Below are 22,481 nucleotides of genomic sequence, written 5' to 3'. Positions count from 1 at the left end.
TATTACATTGATTGATTTGCGGATGTTAAAAAAACCTTGCATTCCTGGGATAAAGCCCACTTGGTCATGATGTATGATCTTTTTAATATGATGTTGGATTCTGTTTGCTAGAATTTTATTAAGGATTTTTGCATCTATGTTCATCAGTGATATTGGCCTGTAGTTTTCCTTTTTTGTGACATCTTTGTCTGGTTTTGGAATTAGGGTGATGGTGGCCTCATAGAATGAGTTTGGAATGCTTGTAATGGGTCTGTTAAGATCTTCTATTTCTTCCTGGTTCACTTTTGGAAAGTTATACTTTTCTAAGAATTTGTCCATTTCTTCCAAGTTGTCCATTTTATTGGCATATAGCTGTTGGTAGTAGTCTCTTATGATCCTTTGTATTTCTGCGGAGTCTGTTGTGATCTCTCCATTTTCATTTCTAATTTTGTTGATCTGATTCTTCTCCCTTTGTTTCTTGATCAGTCTGGCTAATGGCTTGTCAATTTTGTTTATCTTCTCGAAAAACCAGCTTTTAGTTTTGTTGATTTTTGCTATGGTCTCTTTTGTTTCTTTTGCATTTATTTCTGCCCTAATTTTTAAGATTTCTTTCCTTCTACTGACCCTGGGGTTCTTCATTTCTTCCTTCTCTAGTTGCTTTAGGTGTAGAGTTAGTTGATTTATTTGATTTTTTTCTTGTTTCTTGAGGTACGCCTGTATTGCTATGAACCTTCCCCTTAGTATTGCTTTTACAGTGTCCCATATGTTTTGGGTTGTTGTGTTTTCATTTTCATTCGTTTCTATGAATAATTTCATTTCTTTTTTGATTTCTTCTGTGATTCATTGGTTATTCAGAAGCGTGTTGTTTAGCCTCCATATGTTGGAATTTTTAATAGTTTTTTTCCTGTAATTGAGGTCTAATCTTACTGCACTGTGGTCAGAGAAGATGGCTGGGATGATTTCAATTTTTTTGAAATTACCAAGGCTAGATTTATGGCCCAGGATGTGATCTATCCTGGAGAAAGTTCCGTGTGCACTTGAGAAAAAGGTAAAATTGATTGTTTTGGGGTGGAAACTCCTGTAAATATCAATTAAATCTAATTTGTCTATTGTATCATTTAAAGTTTGTGTTTCCTTGTTAATTTTCTGTTTAGTTGATCTATCCATATGCGTGAGTGGAGTATTAAAGTCTCCCACTATTATTGTGTTATTGTTAATTTCCCCTTTCATACTTGTTAGTATTTGCCTTATAAATTGTGGTGCTCCTATGTTGGGTGCATATATATTTATGATTGTTACGTCTTCTTCTTGGATTGATCCTTTGATCTTCATGTAGTGTCCTTCTTTGTCCCTTTTCACATCCTTTATTTTAAAGTCTATTTTATCTGAAATGAGTATTGCGACTCCTGCTTTCTTTTGGTCTCCGTTTGCATGAAATATGTTTTTCCATCCCTTCACTTTCAGCCTGTGTGTGTCCCTAGTTTTGAGGTGGGTGTCTTGTAGACAGCATATATAGGGGTCTTGTTTTTGTATCCATTCAGCAAGCCTTTGTCTTTTGGTTGGGGCATTCACCCCATTTACATTTAAGGTAATTATTGATAAGTATGATCCCGTTGCCATTTACTTTGTTGTTTTGAGTTCGTGTTGAAACATCCTTTCCGTGTTTCCTGTTTAGAGAAGATCCTTTAGCATTTGTTGGAGAGCTGGTTTGGTGGTGCTGAATTCCCTCAGCTCTTGCTTGTCTGTAAAGCTTTTGAATTCTCCTTCATATCTGAATGAGATCCTTGCTGGGTGCAGTAATCTGGGTTGTAGATTATTCTCTTTCATTACTTTAAGTATGTCCTGCTATTCCCTTCTAGCCTGAAGGGTTTCTATTGAAAGATCAGCTGTTATCCTTATGGGGATCCCCTTGTGTGTTATTTGTTGTTTTTCCCTTGCTGCTTTTAATATTTGTTCTTTGTGTTTGATCTTTGTTAATTTGATTAATATGTGTCTTGGGGTGTTTCGCCTTGGGTTTATCCTGTTTGGAACTCTCTGGGTTTCTTGGACTTCTGTGACTATTTCTTTCCTCATTTTAGGGAAATTTTCAACTATTATCTCCTCGAGTATTTTTTCTTGGCCTTTCCTTTTATCTTCTTCTTCTGGGACTCCTATGATTCGAATGTTGGGGCGTTTCATATTGTCCCAGAGGTCCCTGAGGTTTTCCTCATTTCTTTTGATTCTTTTTTCTTTTTTCCTCTCTGCTTCGTTTATTTCCATCATTCTATCTTCTACCTCACTTATCCTATCTTCTGCCTCCGTTATTCTACTGTTGGTTCCCTCCAGAGTGTCTTTTATCTCCTTTATTTCATTATTCATTCTATATTGACTCCTTTTTATTTCTTCTAAGTCCTTGTTAAACATTTCTTGCATCTTCTCAATCTTTGTCTCCATGGTGTTTATCTGTAACTCCACTTTTTTTTCAGGATTTTGGATCATTTTTATTATCATTATTCTAAATTCTTTTTCAGATAGATTCCCTATCTCCTCGTCTTTTGTTTGGTTTGGTGGGCATTTATCATTTTCCTTTACTTGCTGAGTATTTCTCTGCCTTTTCATCTTGTTTCGATTGCTGTGTTTGGCGTGGCCTTTCTGTATTCTGGGAGTTTGAAGTTCCTCTTGATTGTGGATGTTCCTCACTGTGGGTGGGGTTGGACGGGTGGTTTGTCAAGATTTCCTGGTTGGGGAAGCTTGTGTCGGTGTTCTGGTGGGTGTAGCTGGATTTCTTCTCTCTAGAGTGCAATGGAGTGTCCAGTATTGAGTTTTGAGATGTCTATGGGTTTTGTGTGCCTCTGGGCAGCTTGTATATTGATGCTCAGGTTTATGTTCCTGCATTGCTGGAGAATTTGCGTGGTATGTCTTGCTCTGGAACTTATTGGCTCTTGGGTGGAGCTTGGTTTCAGTGTATGTATGGATGCTTTTGGATGATCCCTTATTAATTAATGTTTCCTCTGATTTTCAGTATTATTCTTGCAGTAGCCGCAAGACTTCTCCATCCATACAGCACTGATAATAAAACTTTTAGGTTAATGGTGAAAAGTTTCTCCACAGTGAGGGATACCCAGAGAGGTTCACTGAGTTACATAGAGAGGTGAAGAGGGAGGGGGGATTTGAGGTGACCGGGAGGAGAAGAGGCGGACTCACACATGGAGAGAGCAGTGTAGCCAGTAAGCACTTCCCTCTGTGCTCTCCACAGTCTGGAACCCTCAGAGAGGTTCATGGAGATACATAGAGAGGGGGGAGGAAGGTAATAGAGATGAGCATGAGTTGAAAGGGAGGAATCAAGAGGGGAGAGAGAGATCTGGGCAGTATTCTGTTCCCGAAGTGTTCTCTGTTGCCTCGAACACCCTCAGAGATTCACAGAATTGGGTTGAGAAAAGAAGGAAGAGGGTGGGAGTTAGAGGTTTCCTGGGGGAGAAGAAAGAGCATCAGTAGGGGGAGAGAGTAATCAAGCCAGTAATTACACTCCTGAGTAAAAATGGGTTCTAAAATTGGGTTCTTAAATGTACAAAATTGATATCAAATATGTAAAACAAAGATTAAAAATCTAGAGTAGAGGTAAGACTCTTAGAATAGTACAATATAAAAGAAAAACAGAAAACAAAATCACAAAAAGTATAAGATATATGTATACAGTTTGCTTGAAAAATAAGGTCTTTTTTTTGGCAAGGTAATAGTGCGTTATAAAAATGAAAATTAAAGGTGTAATAGAGGACTTAAATAAATAAGAAAAAAAAATTTAAATTAAAAAAAAATGATAATAGTAAAAATATATCCAGGACTTTCTCTGGAGCTGTTGTGAGTAGTGTGGGGTCTGTTCAGTTTCAGATAGATCCTTGTTCCTGCTTATACTTTTCAAGATCTATAGGCCCCTTTCAATGTAGTCAGTGTTAACGACAGGGATTTTCATCTGTTGGCCTGTCATTTCCAAAGTGCTTCCCTCTGTTTATTTGGCTTCTGTATTCAGGTCTCTTCAGTGTCTAATTTCCGCCCTGCAACAAAGGGGCGGAGGTGGTCTCTTTAGGTTCGCTTGTTCAGTCGTGCTGTGGGGAGGTAGGAACACTGCAAACCAGTATCACTGGCGTGTGTGTGGAGAGCTCGCCATGTCTCGGCTGCACTGGGTTTGCCCCCGCTCACGGCGTGTGTGCTTTCTCAGTCTGCCCTGCTCAAGCTTCTGGTTACTCTGCTCGGGAGTGGGCCCTGAGATGCGTGCACTTCCCAGGTCTAAGCCGCTCAGATTCAGGTTCTCGGGTACTCCGCAAAGGCGCAGACTCGGTTGGGCCCACGGTTTGTGCCAATCCCCAGTCGGAGCAGCTCAGGCAGCCAGGAGTTTGGCGAGCCCACTCTCCCCTGTTGGGGCGGCGAGGTTTATCACCTCCCTGGTCCCTGCCTCGGTTTACGGGCGTGCCCGGCTCCGGTGTGCTTTGTGTTAGTTCTGGGGAGCTGGTCTCTGGCTGTGATTCTCCTGGTGGCTGTCAACCTTCCGGGATCTCAGGCAATCTTTGCTCAGAAACTGGAAGCCTGTTTGCAGTTTGGTAGGGGGTGCCCTTTCTGGGGCCGAGTTTGCCCCTTTCTGGCTCTGGCTGGCCCCGCCTGCCCGCTGTGTCTGGCGGGGGATGGGGCGGTCCGCAGCCATGTTAGCTCTCCTCTGGTTTGCTCAGTCCTTTGTTCTGTGAGTGGGCCGGCAGTGCCTTAGATTTGGGCTTTTCGCTGGATAGTTCTCTCTCTCTGGCTGTCCCACAGTTTAGGTTGCTATCTCACGTTAGCTCCCTCACATTGCCCTCGGGGCATTTGGCCCGGTCCTTACCCTAAACAGTGCCGCCCGCTCCTCTCTGTTCAGCCCGCACTTGCTGGTGGCGGACGCGAGCGTCTGGGGTTCTTTGCTGGGAGTTGCCTTTAGGCACATAATCTGTGGGTTTTATTTATTTTTTCTCCCGGTTATGTTGCCCTCTGAGATTTGAAATCTTCCCCCAAACCCGCCAGTGAGAGAGTTTCCTGGTGTTTGGAAACTTCTCCTCTTTTACAACTCCTTCCCCGGGACGGGTCTCCATCCCTAACTCTTTTGCCTCTCTTTTTAACTTTTATATTTTGTCCTACCTCCTTTCGAAGATAATAGGCTGTTTTTCTGGATGCCTGAAGTCCTCTGCCAGCGTTCAGTAGTTGTTTTCTGAAGTTTGCTCAGCGTTCAGATGTTCTTTCCATAAATTTGTGGGGGAGAGAGTGGTCTCCCCATCCTATTCCTCCGCCATCTTAGCCCCACCCCCATTTATTCAATTCTTAAGAATTTTCTCTGTTTTATACATTATCTTTCTTTAGTTAGGACTGTGCTGTATTAGTGTTGTAGCTAATATGAAGTTCCTTGAAGTAAAGGTAAAGCCTTTGACGAGCCTTCTCTGTTTGCCCTATCCTTCTGCATACTTTGTTTCTTAGATATGCCATGTTGAAATGTTATCCAGTTTTTCTTCTCTTTACTAGAGTGATTCCTTCATAAAGCTAATATTATCTGAGTCAGTAAATGGTACGTACTCTAGGGTTACTGCTTGAATTGTACACATCCAAAATTCATATGTTGAAGGCACCCATTACTTCAGAATGTGCCCATATATGGAAATAGCATCTTTAAAATGGTGATTATGTTAAAATGAAGCTCTTAGAGTGTCCCCTTTTCCAATCCGACTTGTATCCTTATAAGAAGATGAAATTTGAACACACAGAAGAAAGACCATGTAAGGACACAGGGAGAAGGTAGCTATCTGCAACCAAAGAAGAGAAGCCTCAGGAGAAACCAAATCTACTGACACCTTGATTTTGGACTTCTAGCCTCTGGAACTCTAATAAAAATAATTTTGGTTGTTTAACCTATGCATTCTATTGTATCTTAGTACATTTGGTCTGCTCCAATAGAAATGCCATGGAGTTGGTGACTTACAAACAGCAGGAATTTATTTCTTACAATTCTGGAGGCTGGAAGATCAAGATCAATATGATGGCCCTTTTAGTATCAGATGAGGAACGTGCTTCCTAGTTCACAGAGAAGCATATTCTTGCTGTATCCTCACATGGTATAAGGAGGCTCAGAAATTCTTTGGGATTTCCTTTGTAAAGACACTTATCCCATTCATGACCTCATCACCTCCTAAAGGACCCATTGTAAAATACCATCACATCAGGAATATGTATTTAATATATGAACTTTGGGGGTCACAAACATTCAGTCTATAGTATACATTTCGTTTTGACAACCTTCAGTTAAGTTCAGTTCAGTTGCTCAGTCGTGTCCGACTCTTTGCGACCCCATGAATTGCAGCATGCCAGGCCTCTCTGTCCACCACCAACTCCCGGAGTCTACACAAATCCATGTCCATCAAGTCAGTGATGCCATCCAATGATCTCATCCTCTGTCTTCCCCTTCTCCTCCTGCCCCCAATCCTTCCCAGCATTAGGGTTATTTCCAATGAGTCAACTCTTCACATGAGGTGGCCAAAGTATTGCAGTTTCAGCTTCAACATCAGTCCTTCCAATGAACACCCAGTATTGCGACCCTTTAGGACGGATTGATTGGATCTCCTTGCAGTCCAAGGGACTCTCAAGAGTCTTCTCCAACACCACAGTTCAAAAGCATCAATTCTGTGGTGCTCAGCTTTCTTCACCGTCCAACTCTCACATCCATACATGACCACTGGAAAAACCATAGCCTTGACTAGACGGACCTTTGTTGGCAAAGTAATGTCTCTGCTTTTAAATATGCTATCTAGGTTAGCCATAACCTTCCTTCCAAGGAGTAAGCGTCTTTTAATTTCATGGCTGCAATCACCATCAGCAGTGATTTTGGAGCCCCCCAAAATAACGTCTGACCCTGTTTCCACTGTTTCCCCATCTACTTCCCATGAAGTGATGGGACCAGATGCCATGATCTTCGTTTTCTGAATGTTGAGCTTTAAGCCAACTTTTTCACTCTCCTCTCTCACTTTCATCAAGAGGCTCTTTAGTTCTTCTTCACTTTCTGCCATAAGGGTGGTGTCATCTGCATATCTGAGGTTATTGATATTTCTCCCGGCAATCTTGATTCCAGCTTGTGTTTCTTCCAGCCCAGCGTTTCTCATGATGTACTCTGCATAAAAGTTAAATAAGCAGGGTGACAATATACAGCCTTGACATACTCCTTTTCCTATTTGGAACCAGTCTGTTGTTCCATGTCCAGTTCTAACTGTTGCTTCCTGACCTGCATACAGGTTTCTCAAGAGACAGGTCAGATGGTCTGGTATTCTCATCTCTTTCAGAATTTTCCACAGTTTATTGTGATCCACACAGTCAAAGGCTTTGGCATATTCAATAAAGCAGAAATAGATGGATTTCTGGAACTCTCTTTCTTTTTTGATGATCCAGTGGATGTTGGAAATTTGATCTCTGGTTCCTCTGCCTTTTCTAAAACCAGCTTGAACATCTGGAAGTTCACAGTTCACGTATTGCTGAAGCCTGGCTTGGAGAATTTTGAGCATTACTTTACTAGCATGTGAGATGAGTGCAATTGTGCGGTAGTTTGAGCATTTTTTGGCATTGCATTTCTTTGGGATTGGAACGAAAACTGACATTTTCCAGTCCTGTGGCCACTTCTGAGTTTTCCAAATTTGCTGGCATATGGAGTCCAGCACTTTCCCAGCATCATCTTTCAAGATTTGAAATAGCTCAACTGGAATTCCATCACCTCCACTAGGTTTGTTCGTAGTGATGCTTTCTAAGGCCCACTTGACTTCACATTCCAGGTTGTCTGGCTCTAGGTGAGTGATCACACCATCATGATTATCTGGGCTGTGAAGACTTTTTTTGACAGGCTTAACAAACACACACACACACACACACATATATATATATATATATATATGTATATATGATAGATAGATAGAAAAAAGAAGATGAATATCCAAGCCTGTCACATAGTAGTAACAAAAAATGTTGACTCTAGATTCGATTGGTAAAAAGATTTTGTAAACTTTCAGTTCAGTGGATGTTATTACAGATTGGCCTAAAGGCCTTGGGAAATATAAAGTTTGAGGATACCAAAGCCTCAATACTTAGTGATAAATCAATTTGTATAGACTTTAAAATGGTAAGTATTTTAGGTCAAAAGACAAAAATGTGTCCAGAGCTTCTTATGCAAACATGAAGGATGTCCCATACTCTGCTCTCTCCCATACTCTGCTCTCTGCTCTATATAGTTACCTTAAGAATGCAGGATAATTTCATATATTTATACTTGACAAGCATGGGCATACCTGGTAGTCAGCCTCCTTGTATTATTTTTAACACAGTAGTTAAAAAGATGAGAGTTGTTGGGAACAGTTCATCTAAAGCTCTCGTCAAAGCAGACACTAAAACACCTGGAATCTTTTAATGCAGTTTAAAAATCATTTATTTTCAAGTTATTTGGAATGTATAACATACAAAATATTAAACTAATACCTAATATACATTTGTTATTGAAAAATGACTAAATGATTTTCACTTTATAAAATAATTATTGACAGTCTCAGCCCTAGTATTGTTAAATGCTGTTGCTGTTGTGATGGTACAATACCATGTTAATATCAAAGGTGTAATATTAGTGTCTTCTAAAGGTATCTCTCTTTGTCAATGTATTCTTCATCATTTTACAAATTACAGTTCTATAATGGAGACGCTCTATACAGTCAGCAAAAACAAGACCGGGAGCTGACTGTGGCTCAGATCATGTACTGCTTATTGTCAAAGTCAGACTTAAGTTGAAGAAAGTAGGGGAAACCACTAGACCATTCAGATAGGACCTAAATCAAATCCCTTATGAGTATACAGTAGAAGTGAGAAATAGATTTAAGGTACTATATCTGATAGACAGAGTGTCTGATGAACTATGGACGGAGGTTCATGACATTGTACACGTGACAGGGATCAAGATCATCCCCATGGAAAAGAAATGCAAAAAAAGCAAAATGGCTGTCTGAAGAGACCTTGCAAACACTGTGAAAAGAAGAGAAGTGAAAAGCAAAGGAGAAAAGGAAAGATATTCCCATTTGAATGCAGAGTTCCAAAGAATAACAAGGAGATAAGAAAGGCTTCCTCAGAGATCCGTGCAAAGAAATAGAGGAAAACAACAGAAAGCGAAAGACTAGAGATCTCTTCAAGAAAATTAGAGATACCAAGGGAACATTTCATGCAAAGATGGGCTCGATAAAGGACAGAAATGGTATGGACCTAAAATAAGCAGAAGATATCAAGAAGAGGTGGCAAGAATACACAGAAGAACTGTACAAAAAAGATCTTCATGACCCAGATAATCACGATGGTGTGATCACACACTAGAGCCAGACATCCTGGAATGTGAAGTCAACTGGGCCTTAGAAAGCATCACTATGAACACAGCTAGTGGAGGTGATGGAATTCCAGTTTAGCTATTTCAAATCCTCAGAGATGATGCTGTGATAGTGCTACACTCAATATGCCAGCAAATCTGAAAAACGCAGCAGTGGCCACAGGACTGGAAAATGTCAGTTTTCATTCCAATCCCAAATAAAGGCAATGCCAAAGAATGCTCAAACTACCACACAATTGCACTCATCTCACATGCTAGTAAAATAATGCTCAAAATTCTCCAAGCCAGGCTTCAGCAATATGTGAACCGTGAACTTCCAGATGCTCAAGCTGGTTTTAGAAAAGGCAGAGGAACCAGAGATCAAATTGCCAACGTCCGCTGGATCATCGAAAAAGAAAGAGAGTTCCAGAAAACCATCTATTTCTGCTTTATTGAATATGCCAAAGCCTTTGACTGTGTGGATCACAATGAACTGTGAAAAATTCTGAAAGAGATGAGAATACCAGACCATCTGACCTGTCTCTTGAGAAACCTGTATGCAGGTCAGGAAGCAACAGTTAGAACTGGACATGGAACAACAGACTGGTTCCAAATAGGAAAAGGAGTATGTCAAGGCTGTATATTGTCACCCTGCTTATTAACTTATATGCAGTGTACATCATGAGAAAGGCTGGAAGAAGCACAAGCTGGAATCAAGATTGCCGGGAGAAATATCAATAACCTAAGATATACAGATGACACCACCCTTATGGCAGAAACTGAAGAGGAACCAAAAAGCCTCTTGATGAAAGTGAGAGAGGAGAGTGAAAAAGTTGGCTTAAAGCTCAACATTCAGAAAACTAAGATCATGGCATCCGGTCCCATCACTTCATGTCAAATAGATGGGGAACCAGTGGAAACGGTGTCAGACTTTATTTTTTGGGGATCCAAAATCACTGCAGATGGTGATTGCAGCCATGAAATTCCTTGCTCCTTGGAAAGAAAGTTTTGACCATCTTAGACAGCATATTAAAAAGCAGAGACATTACTTTGTCAACAAACGTCTGTCTAATCAAGATTATGGTTTTTCCAGTGGTCATGTATGGATGTGAGAGTTGGACGGTGAAGAAAGCTGAGAGCCAAAGAATTGATGCTTTTGAACTGTGGTGTTGGAGAAGACTCTTGAGAGTCCCTTGGACTCCAAGGAGATCAAACCAGTCCATCCTAAAGGAGATCAGTCCTGGGTGTTCATTAGATGGACTGATGTTGAAGCTGAAACTCCAATACTTTGGCCACCTGATGAGAAGAGCTGACTCATTAGAAAAGACCCTAATGCTGGGAAGGATTAGGGGCAGGAGGAGAAGGGAACGACAGAGGATGAGATGGCTGAATGGTATTACCGACTCGATGGACATGAGTTTGGGTAAATTCCGGGAGTTGGTGATGGACAGGGAGGCCTGCTGTGCTGCAGTTGATGGGGTTGCAAAGTGTCAGACACGACTGAGCGACGGAACTGAACTGAACTGAATGGTGAGGTAATTCATATTTTGGACATAGCGCTAAAATGATGAAGTGGTTCTCTTTTTTGCTCAGCAAATGATCTTTCAAAATTTTGCATTTTCTGTTATTAATTATGTTTATTGGCCCAGTGTTACTATAAAGAATCTCAGTTTTGCAATGTGGTTACCTTCATCATTTATTAAGCTACTGTCCTTATTTCCCTCCACCATTTCTGTTCATTACTGCATAACAATATCATATTGATTTTAATTGGAATTTCAAATTTGTGAATGCTAAATTATATCAATGCACCAACCATGAAATACCTCACTGCTATATTAATGCATATATATGGCATTTAGAAAGATGGTAACGATGACCCTATATGGGGGACAGCAAAAGGGACACAGATGTAAAGAACAGACTTTTGGACTCTGTGGGAGAATGCGAAGGTGGGATGATTTGAGAGAATAGCATTTAAACATGTGTATTACCATATGTGAAATAGATCGCCAGTTTAGGTTTGATGCATGAGACAAGGGTGCTCAGGGCTGGTGCACTGGGACAACCCTGAGGAATGGGATGGGGAAGGAAGTGGGAGGGGGGTTCAGGATGGGTAACACATGTACACCCATGGCTGATTCATGTCAATGTATGGCAAAAACCACTACAATGTTGTAAAGTTATTAGCCTCCGATTAAAATAAATAAATTAATAATAATAAAAAAAGAAATACCTCACTGCTGTTAGGCAGTGACTATACCACAGTAAACATCTGGATGAAAAAGAAACCAATTGGTGTAATCATATTTGTGTTGCATGTTTTCATACCAAACCTTAACATGATCAAGGGAATGATTTCTGGTCCATTAAGCCAGTCTATCAAATTCAACCAAATTTCTTACCTTTTAAGCTTCCATGCATGTTAACTGAATGGCTTAAATCAGAAACTGAACAATTAGCTACTTATATCTTCCCCATTTGATTGGAAAAACTGTGTCTTTATAATCATGGCCAGGTACTCCTCAGCCTTTATATATGCTGACGGAGAATCTGGTATTTCCTTCTCTGGAACTTACCTAGTTGGAGGTTAGGCAAGACTCCCACTTTTGGATTAAAAATTGACTCTGGACTCAAGAGGGCTTGAAAGAGTCCTGCAAAAGCGATTGATTCCCAGATCTGGGGAAAGAGTAGATGGATGGGTAGAATAGTTGAAAAATGAAACAAAAGAAAACAAACAAAAACCTCTGAGAGATTTAGCAGCTTGCTTAAATAAATTTAGAATCTTCAGGGAGAACCCCAGTTTTCCTTGAAAACATTTCCCTAAAAAGTATGCAACTCTAAAAGCTGATATTTACAAATGTGATACTAGAAAGCAGAAGTATAAAATAAATAAATACTTTATAAATAAAAAACATTCATTTCCTTTGACCCAGAAATCCCACTCTAGGGAATTGTTTGAGTCTAAGAAAATATTCAAATGAATGCTCTTCATTTGAATAATAGCGACAAATTTAAAAGAAAACCCAGTTTTTAATAAATTATATTACATTAACTCAGTAGAGTATAGCCATTATACTTTTAAAATATAATACCTGCGTGGCACTGTTTACAATAGCCAGGACATGGAAGCAACCTAGATGTCCATCAGCAGACGAATGGATAAGGAAGCTGTGGTACATATACACAATGGAATATTACTCAGCCATTAAAAAAAATACATTTGAATCGGTTCTACTGAGATGGATGAAACTGCAGCCCATTATACAGAGTGAAGTAAGCCAGAAAGAAAAACAACAATACAGTATACTAATGCATATATATGGAATTTGAAAGATGGTAACGATAACCCTATATGCGAGACAGAATAAGAGACACAGATGCATAGAACAATTTTATGGACTCTGAGGGAGAAGGTGAGGGTGGGACGTTCTGGGAGAATAGCATTGAAACATGTATATTATCATATGTGAAACAGAACACCATTCCATGTTCGATGCATGAGACAAGGGCTCAGGGCCGGGGCAATGGGATGACCCAGAGGGATGGGATGGGGAGGGAGGTGGGAGGGGGGTCCAGGAAGGGGAACACATGTAAACTCATGGCTGATTCATGTCAATGTATGGCAAAAACTATTACAATATTGTAAAGTAATTAGCCCCCAACTAAAATAAATAAATTTATAAAAAAAAATATAATACCTGATGCAAAATGGCAGAGATGTTTATAATGATTAGTGGGAACTCAAAGAAGTGAAAAAGTTACAATGTTTAATGTTAGGGATGTGAGCACCTTGATTTCTTTTTACTTTTTTTCTTAGACCAGTAGGTGTAAGATTTCCAGGGCTAACTTTCTCCACACAACAGGGCAGCAGATGGGACAGAGTCAGCCAAGTAGAGATCCTAATGTCACAATTCCAGTATGGGAATAGGAGCAGAACCACTGATCTCTGAAATAATGAAACATATCAAGTGAATCAATAGGGCTGCCTACACAACCACCTTGTTTTCTAAAGCCAGATTGTCTGCTACTGCAGTGATTGTAATTCAATCCCTGACCAGTCTGTTTAAAGTATTGCTCTTAAAAGGACACCCTGGAAATAATTTTGTGCTTGTTTCTTATATGCTTTTAAGCAATGATTCTGTCCCATAATATGCTAAGTGCCAGATGTAGTAGCTATGCCACTATAATTTATTATGATAATATAATAGTCTGCATTTATGCATACTTTACTTCATTCTATAGTGTGGATGATCAAAGTAAAGCACAATTTCAAGTTGAGAGCCATGGTTTTATGTTTTATCCAGTTTATTTTGTATAAAAGCCTGCTGTGTATGAAGAGATTAGCTTTTTGAGGGCTGTATCTCAGAACAAAATAACTGATCATTTTGTTTCTTCCCATATATTTTTGCATGTCATCATGTTCTTATAAATGTGCTCTTTTTGAGTGAATAGCAACTGCTCTTCATTAAGATATAGTGCATGTATGTTAGAGAGTTGTGGGAGGGGGCAGTAGTGTTCAGTTAATGGCCTTCAACATATACATGCTTTCTAAAGTTATTCATTATGTTTCCAGACTTGTTTAGACTACTTGTAAGGCAAATGAGCCTATATTATTAGTGAAAGTTGTATAGTCTTCCCAGAGTCAGCTTAAACCCAAGGCTATTGAAAGTTTTGAAACCATGATAAAAATGAGTCACTTTTGTTAAGTAATAATTTTCTATGGAGTAATATTAATAATTACCACCTTACAAAGGGAGTTTATAAATCCTTCTCTTAGAGAGTTGTCAACTTGCAATCTGTTTATCTGAATGTTTTTCAGGTGGAAGTGAATCCTCCTGGGATAAGGATAAGCTGCAGTCTCCTCTTGTTGCTCCTGGACCCCAACATGGAATTGCTCATTCATCCCTGGCTGGCCAGCCAGGCCTTCGGGGTGCTCCTACCCTCAATCCACTGCAGCAGAACCACCTGCTGTCCAATAGTATGTATACTGTCCTCCCAAAATTTGGTAAGAAAAATACCACCCAAGACCCACTGGACAACTTGGGATATCAGGGATAATTTATTTCTCTTCAATAAGATTTAACAATTTGAAGTTAGGAGGTATATAGAGAGGGATTCATTTGGCAGGGTGAGGTTTTTAGAGCAGAAATAGATTGAGTGGCCATGTAGCAGAGTAGAGGTACATAGGAGGCTATGAAACAGAGTAATTAAGAATTCTGGCTATGGTCACATGAACTTGGGTTTGAGTTCTACATCTTTTGAATCCTGTATCACTGTTTGGATTTGGAGTGGTCATATAACTTTTTCAAGTCTCAGTTTCCACAACTGTAAAATAGGAATACAAATATACCCAATCATTAAGGCTATTGAGAGGGCTAAAAATAATAAAGGAAAAACTGTTAGCAGTGACTTGCATATAATAAGTACTTATTATTCAGTAGTCAAACTGCAGCTGAATTATACAAATTCACATTTAGAGATGTTTTTAGAAACTTCAAAGACTCAGAAATCTTTCTGTAGGAAAGCAGGCCTTATATACATTACTTGGACAAACTCTTACTTTTCCTACAGAGAAGAACTATAACAGAAAGGTTTCATTATTCCTTTCTCTAAGACTTTCAGTCTCTCACTAGAATTAAGAAAACAGAGGAACTCTGAGAAACTTTAACATAATCTAAATTGTAATGAAATTCATCAGTTATTAATGATATAAAATAAGTTATAGTGTCATCTTTTAAGGAGATTATAATCTAAAGAGTTAATTGTCTCATAAAAATGTAATGTTAAACAAAGGAAAATAAAATGAATGCCTGAAAAGTTGTAACTATTATGTTACAAGAAGTCAAAAACAGCTGATTTAGAGGTAGCCATGTCATAAGCCAAGGGGAACCTAGAAGACTTCTGATTTCTTGTTTGACATGTAAATAGCTTATAAATTGTCATTCTTGTCCACACAATAAGAAAAAATATGGAACAATCTGAAAATCAACAACTCTTTTAAATCCATCAAAGATTGAGTACATAGGGTACAGCTATCCCCCAAACTAAATAGATAGGCAGATACAGAGAATCAGAGCTTATTGGGAAAAAAAGCCAGAGTTGGAGCCTGGTAGAAGCATTTAAAGGGTAATTAAGTTACTTCTGAAGATTCAGTGTGGATCTAGCTTGAGAAATAAAATCTCCTAGGAGGCTATTCTTAAGGGGGGCCTCTTCATTTTCATGAATTTTATTTCCAAAAGCCCCATGAGGTTCTCAGATGTAAATTTGAGAAAATTGTCCTCATGTTCTGGAAAAGGGAAAGAAAAGTAACCATTTCAAAATATGTCCAGAATATTCTATTCTCCTTAACAGAAGCCCATCCTCAAAGGAAACTATTTTCCCAGAGCTTAAGCTATTTGGTTTTACCACAGCCTGACCTGGAAGAAAGGATACACTAAGCTCCAGTATCCTGTAGCTGTTAATGTGAGGGAACAGGATTATAAAACTCCAGCCCCTTTAGTTCTCACGTGGAGAATTAGAAATAGTCAACTATAGTCCCGTCTAGCCTTCCTGGCTGACCTAAGAGGAGTGGGGAAGATGAAAAGCACCTGTGAAAGTCACCGCCCAAGGACACGCAGTCTCAATAGGAGACTGAGACTTAATCATAAAATTATAGACTGCTTTACCTCCCTACACATTTTACTAATACCACACTGGGGCTCTACATAATAACAGGAGGCAACTATTGAAAGAGCAGAAAGCCTCAGACCCTATTTAATATGGAATCTCAAGGAAAAAACAGAGACAACAGGGAAGATAGGAAAATACAGTTACTAATATGACAACTACACCAAACATCCTAATTCATTTCCAGAAAACATAAACTTTCCCACTAAAGGTTTGTTTATGTCACTTCCTAATACACACAATATACATTTTCTAGCTTCAAACATGGAGAAGGCAATGGCACCCCACTCCAGTACTCTTGCCTGGAAAATCCCATGGATGGAGGAGCCTTATAGGCTGCAGTCCATGGGATCGCTAAGAGTCAGACACTACTGAAGCAACTTAGCAGCTGCAGCAGCAGCTTCAAACAAGAAGTGCAAGACATAAATAAGGGGAAAAAAGCATAGTATGAGGAGATAAAGCAAACAACAGAACCAGAATTAGATATAGTCAATATTTTGAATTATCAGATTAGGAATTTTATATAATTATGATAAATATGGGCTTCCCAGGGAGCACTAGTGCTAAAGAACCGACCTGCCAATGCAGGAGACATGAGACATGGATTTGATCCCTGAATCGGGAAGATGCCCTGCAAAAGGGTATGGCAGCCCACTCCAGTATTCTTGCCTGGAGAATCCAATGGTCAGAGGACCCTGGCAGGCTACAGTCCATAGGTTCGCACAGAGTTGGACATGACTGAAGTGACTTAGCACAATATACTAAGAGAATACAAAAAGTAGAAAACAAAATTATTCATGGAAATTTTAATCAGAGAAAGGAAAAAGCCAACTATTAAAAGGAAATACTGAAAATCAAAAACACTCCAACAAAATGAAGAATGCCTAAGATGGGCTCATAGGTAGACTGGCCAGGGTCAATGCAAGGATTAGGAAACTTGGAGATATGTCAGTAGAAATGTTTCTAACTGAAAAAGCAAAACAAAAATGGGTGCAAAAACAATACAACAGAATAGCCAAGAACTGTGTGGCAATTACAAAAGGTGTAGTACATATGTAATAGAGATACAAGAAGGATAAGATTGGAATGGAACAGAAGAAATATTTGAAATAACAATGACTGAAAAATTTTATAAATTAATGAGAGATACCAAACTACAAATCCAGAAAGCTCACAAAGCACTAAGAAGGATAAATATTTTAAAATCTACAGCTATGCACATTATATTCAAAATGGAAAATTAAAAAGAAAAAACCTTGAAGGAATATGAAGGGAAAAAGCTCTACTTATGCATACGGCAATGAACAGGAGAATTACTTATTTTATACCAGGCTGGATGAAACACAAACTGGAATCAAGATTACCAGGAGAAATATTAACAACCTCAGATATGAAGATGATACCACTCTAATGGTAGAAAGCAAAGAGGAACTAAAGAGCCTCTTGATGAGTGTAAAAAAGGAGTGAAAAAGCTGGCTTAAAACTCAACATTCAGAAAACTAAGATCGTGCATCTGGTCCCATCACTCCATGGCAAATTGATAGGGAAAAAGTGGAAACAGTGACAGATTTTATTTTCTTGGGCTGCAAAAATCACTGCAGACCATGACTACAGCCATGAAATTAAAAGAGGCTTCTCTTTGGAATAAAAGCTATGACAAACCTAGACAGCATATTAAAAAGCAGAGACATCACTGACAAAAGTCTGTCTAGTCAAAGCTATGGTTTTTTCAGTAATCATGTACAGATGTGATTTAGACCATAAGAAGGCTGAGCACAAAGAATTGATGCTTTCAAACTGTGGTGCTAGAGAGGACACTTGAGAGTTCTTTGGACAACAAGAAGATCAAACCAGTCAATCCTAAAGGAAATCAACCCTGAATATTCATCAGAAGGACTAATACTGAAGCTGAAGCTCCCAATACTTTGTCCACCTGATGAGAAGAGCTGACTCATTGGAAAAGACCCTGATGCTGTGAAAGACTGAGGGCAAGAAGAGAAGAGGAAGACAGAGAGTGAGATGGTTGGATAGCATCTCAGAATTAATGGACATGAGTTTGAGCAAACTCAGGGAGATAGTTAAGGACAGGGAAGCCTGGCATAATGCAGTCCATGGGATCACAAAGGGACAGACAGGACTTAGCAACTGAACAACAAACCTTTTTTTTTTTTTAATTGGAGTATAGTTGCTATACAGTGCTGTGTCAGTTTCTGTTAAAAAGCGAAATGAAAAAGCCATATACACAGATGCCCTCTATTTCAGATTTCCTTCCAATTTAGATCACCACAGAACACCAAGTAGAGTTTCCTGCTCTATAAAGTGTGTTCTCATCAGTGATCTATTTTAATACATCATCTTCCAACAGCATGAGAGATGACTCTACACATGGGCATCATCAGATGGTCAGTACTGAAATCAAGTTGATTATAATCTTTGCAGCCAAAAATGGAGAAGTTCTATACAGTCAGCAAAAATAAGACCAGGAGCTGACTGTGGCTCAGATCATGAACTCCTTATTGTAAAATTAAATTGAAGAAAGTAAGAAAAACCACTAGATCTTTTAGGTAGGACCTAAATCAAATCCCTAATGATTATTCAGTGGAACTGACAAATAGATTCAAGGGATTAGATCTGATAGACATAATGCCTGAAGAACTGTGGATGGAGGTCCATAACATTGTATAGGAGGTGGTAAACAAAACCATCCTCAAGAAAAAGAAATGCAAAAAGGCAAAACAATTGTCTCAGGATGCCATACAAATAGCTGAGAAAAGAAGAGAGGCAAAAGGCAAAGGAAAAGAGGAAAGGTATAGGCATCTGAATGCAGAGTTCCAAAGAATAGCAAAGAGAGATAAGAAAGCCTTCCTCAGTGATCAATGGAAAGAAATAGAGGGTAAAATAGAATGGGAAAGACTAGAGATCTCTTCAAGAAAATTAGAGATACCAAGGGCATATTTCATGCAATGATGGGCACAATAAAGGACAGAAATGGTATGGACATAAAAGACACAAAAGATATTAAGAAGAGATGGCAGGAATACACAGAAGAAATATACAAAAAAGATCTTCATGATCCAGATAGCCACGATGGTGTGATCACTCACCTATAGCCAGACATCCTGGAGTGTGAAATTAAGTGGGCCTTAGGAAGCATCACTAGAATCAAAGCTAGTGGAGGTGATGAAATTCCACCTGAGCTATATCAAATCCTAAAAGATCATGCTGTTAAAGTGCTGTACTCAACATGCCAGCAAATTTGGGAAATTCAACAGTGGCCACAGGACTGGAAAAGGTCAGTTTTCATTCCAATCTCAAAGAATGGCAATGCCAAAAATTGTTCAAACTATTGTTTGAACAATTGCATTCATTTCTATGGGTTGTTTGTTTTCCTGATATTGAGCTGCATACGCTGATTTTATATATTGGAGATTAATCCCTTGTGAGTTGCTTCATTTGCAATTATTTTCTCCCATTTGATGGTTCTCTTTTCATCTTGTTTATGGTTTCCTTTGCTGTGCAAAAGCTTTTAAGTTCAATAAGATTCCATTTATTTATTTTTATTTTCATTACTCTAGGAGATGGGTCAAAAAAATGTTTCTGTGAAACATGCGAACATGTGAAAGTCTGTTCTGCTTATGTTTTCCTCTATGAGTGTTATAGAGTCTTGACTTATATTTAGATTTTTAATCCATTTTGAGTTTATTTCTTGTGTATAGTGTCATTGAGTGTTCTAATTTCATGTTTTTACATGTGGCTGTTCAGTTTTCCACAATAAGCACCACTTATTGAAGACATTGTCTTTTATTCATTGTATATTCTTGACTTCTTTGTCATAGATTGGGTGACCTCAGGTAGTGTGGGTTAATCTGTGGGCTTTCTATCCTGTTCCATTGATTTATATTTTTATTCTTGTGTCACTGCCAGACTGTCTTGATGACTGTACTTGGTAGTTCAGCCTGAAGACAGGGAGCCTGATTCCTCTAACACCATTTTTCTTTCTCAAGATTACTTTGGCTATTTGGGCTTTTTGTGTTTCCATACAAATTGCATAATTTTTGTTCTAATTTTGCGAAAACTACCATTGGTGATTTGAAAGGGATTGCATTGAATATGTAGATTGCTTTGGGTTGTACAGTCATTTTCATAATAATGATTCTTCCAATCCAAAAACATGGTGTGTTTCTCCATCTGCTTGCATCATCTGTTATTTCTTTCATCAGTATACTATAGTGCTCTGAGTATAGGTCTTTTACCTTCTTAGGTAGGTTTATTCCTAGGTGTTTTATTCTTTTTGTTGCAGTGGTGAGTGGGATTGTTTCCTTAATTTCTCTTTCAGATCATTCATTGTTAGTGCATATAAATGCAAGATGTCTCTGTGTGTTAATTTTGCATCCTGCAACCTTTGTAAATTCATTAATTAGCTCTAGGAGTTTTCTGGTGGCATCTTTAGGATTGTCTATGTTCTGTTATCATTTCATCTGCAAAATGTGACAGTTTTACTTCTTTTCTACCTTGGATTCCTTTTATTTCTTTTTCTTCTGTTATTGGCATGGCTAGGACTTACAAAACTATGTTGAATAATCATGGTGAGAGTTGACAAACTTGTCTTTTTCCTGATCTTAGAGGGAATGCTTTAAGTTTTTCACCATTGAGGATAATGTTTGCTCTGGGTTGGTCATATATGGCCTTTTTTATTGAGGTAGGTTCCCTCTCTGTCCATGCTCTGGAGAATTGTTATCATAAATGGGTGTTGAAGTCTGTCAATCGCTTTTTCTGCATCTATTTAAATGATATGGTTTTTATTCTTCAATTTGTCACTAATGATAGGATATATCACATCAATTGGTTTGCACATATTGAAGAATTTTGCGTCCCTGGGATAAATCCCATTTGATCATAGTTTAGGATCCTTTTAATGTGTTGTTGGATTTGGTTTGCTAATATTTTGTTGAGAATTTTTTCATCTATGTTCATCAGTGACAATGGCTTGTAATTTTCTTTTATTGTGATATCTTTCTTTAGTCTTAGTATCAGGTGATGGTGGCCTCATAGAAATAACTTTGGAGTGTTCCTTCCTTTGCCATTTTTGGGAAGAGTTTGAGAATGATGTGTGTAAATTCTTCTCAAAATGTATGATAATATTCGCCTCTGAAGCCATCTGGTCCTGGTCGTGGAATTTTGTTTGTTGAGTCTTTTATACTCACAGTTTCAAATTTATTACTTGTGATTGGTCTGTTCATAGTTTCTATTTCTTCCTGGTTCAGTCTTGGAAGGTTGCAGTTTTCTAAGATTTGTCCATTTCTCCCATGTTTTCCATCTTACTGGCATATAGTCACTTGTAGTTGTCTCTTTTTTTAAAAAAATTGCTTATTAATTTTTGGCTATACTGGGTCTTTGTACGTTGCTCAGGCTTTCCCTAGTTGCAGCAAGTGGGAGCTACTCTTGAATTGTGGTGCTCAGGCTTCTCATTGCAGGCACTTCTCATGTTGTGGAGCACAGACGCTAGGACATGTGAGCTTCAGCAGTTGTCGCTCTTGGACTCAGCAGTTGAGGCTTTTGGTTCCTAGAGCTAGGCCTCGGTAGTCGTGGTGCACTGGCCTAGCTGCCCTGAGGCATGTGGAATCTTCCCAGAGCAAGTATTGAACCTGTGGCCCCTGCATTGGCAGGCAGATTCTTAACCACTGGATTACCAGGGAAGTCCTAGTTGCTTGTAGTAGTCTCTTATGATCATTTGTATATCTGTGATGTCAGTTGTAATTTCTCTTTTTTTCATTTCTAATTTTAATTGGAGTCTTCTCTTTTTTCTCGATGAGTTTGACTAAAGGTTTATGAATTGTGTTTATCTTCTCAAAGAAATAGCTTTTAGTTTCATTGGTCTTTGCCTTTGTTTTCTTCATATCTATTTCACATATCTCTGCTCTGATCTTTATGATTTCTTTCCTTAGACCATTTTTTTTTGTTCTTCTTTCTCTAGATGCTTTCAGTTCAGTTCAGTTGCTCAGTTGTGTTCAACTCTTGCAACCCCATGGACTGCAGCATGTCAGGCCTCCCTGTCTATCACCAACTCCCAGAGCATGCTCAAATTCATGTCCATCAAGTCAGTGATGTCATCCAACTATCTTGTCCTCTGTCATCCCCTTTTCCTCCTGCCTTCAATCTTTTCCAGAATCAGGATCTTTCCCAATGAGTCAGCACTTCACAGCAGGTAGCCAAAGTATTGGAGCTTCAGCTTCAGCATAAGTCCTTCCAATGAATGTTCAGGATTGATTTCCTTTAGTATGGACTGGTTTGATCTCCTTGCACCCCGAGGGACTCTCAAGAGTCTTCTTCAACACTACACTTCAAAAGTATCAATTCTTTACCATTCAGCTTTCTTTATGGTACAACTCCCACATCCATACGTGACTGCTGGAAAAACCATAGCTTTGACTAGATGGACTTTTGTCAGCAAAGTAATGCCTCTGCTTTT

The 22,481-nt window shown here is 38.9% G+C and overlaps 1 protein-coding gene across 3 annotated transcripts in view; it reads left to right on the top strand.

Moving 5' to 3' along the window:
- Positions 1-22,481, top strand: part of DACH2 (dachshund family transcription factor 2) — an 817,737-nt gene that overhangs the window by 634,343 nt on the left and 160,913 nt on the right. For all 3 annotated transcript variants that reach the window (XM_081563841.1, XM_081563840.1, XM_081563842.1), the window contains one exon: positions 14,166-14,324. In XM_081563841.1, coding sequence (XP_081419967.1) covers positions 14,166-14,324 — 159 coding nt within the window. The remainder of the gene's footprint in view (positions 1-14,165; positions 14,325-22,481) is intronic.

The sequence above is a fragment of the Giraffa tippelskirchi genome, chromosome X, assembly GCF_054371585.1.
Source record: "Giraffa tippelskirchi isolate mGirTip1 chromosome X, T2T-mGirTip1v1.2.pri, whole genome shotgun sequence".
Classification (NCBI taxonomy): domain Eukaryota; kingdom Metazoa; phylum Chordata; class Mammalia; order Artiodactyla; family Giraffidae; genus Giraffa; species Giraffa tippelskirchi.
The sequence above is the reverse complement of the archived record's forward strand: the minus strand, read 5'-3'. Positions and strand labels throughout refer to the sequence as shown.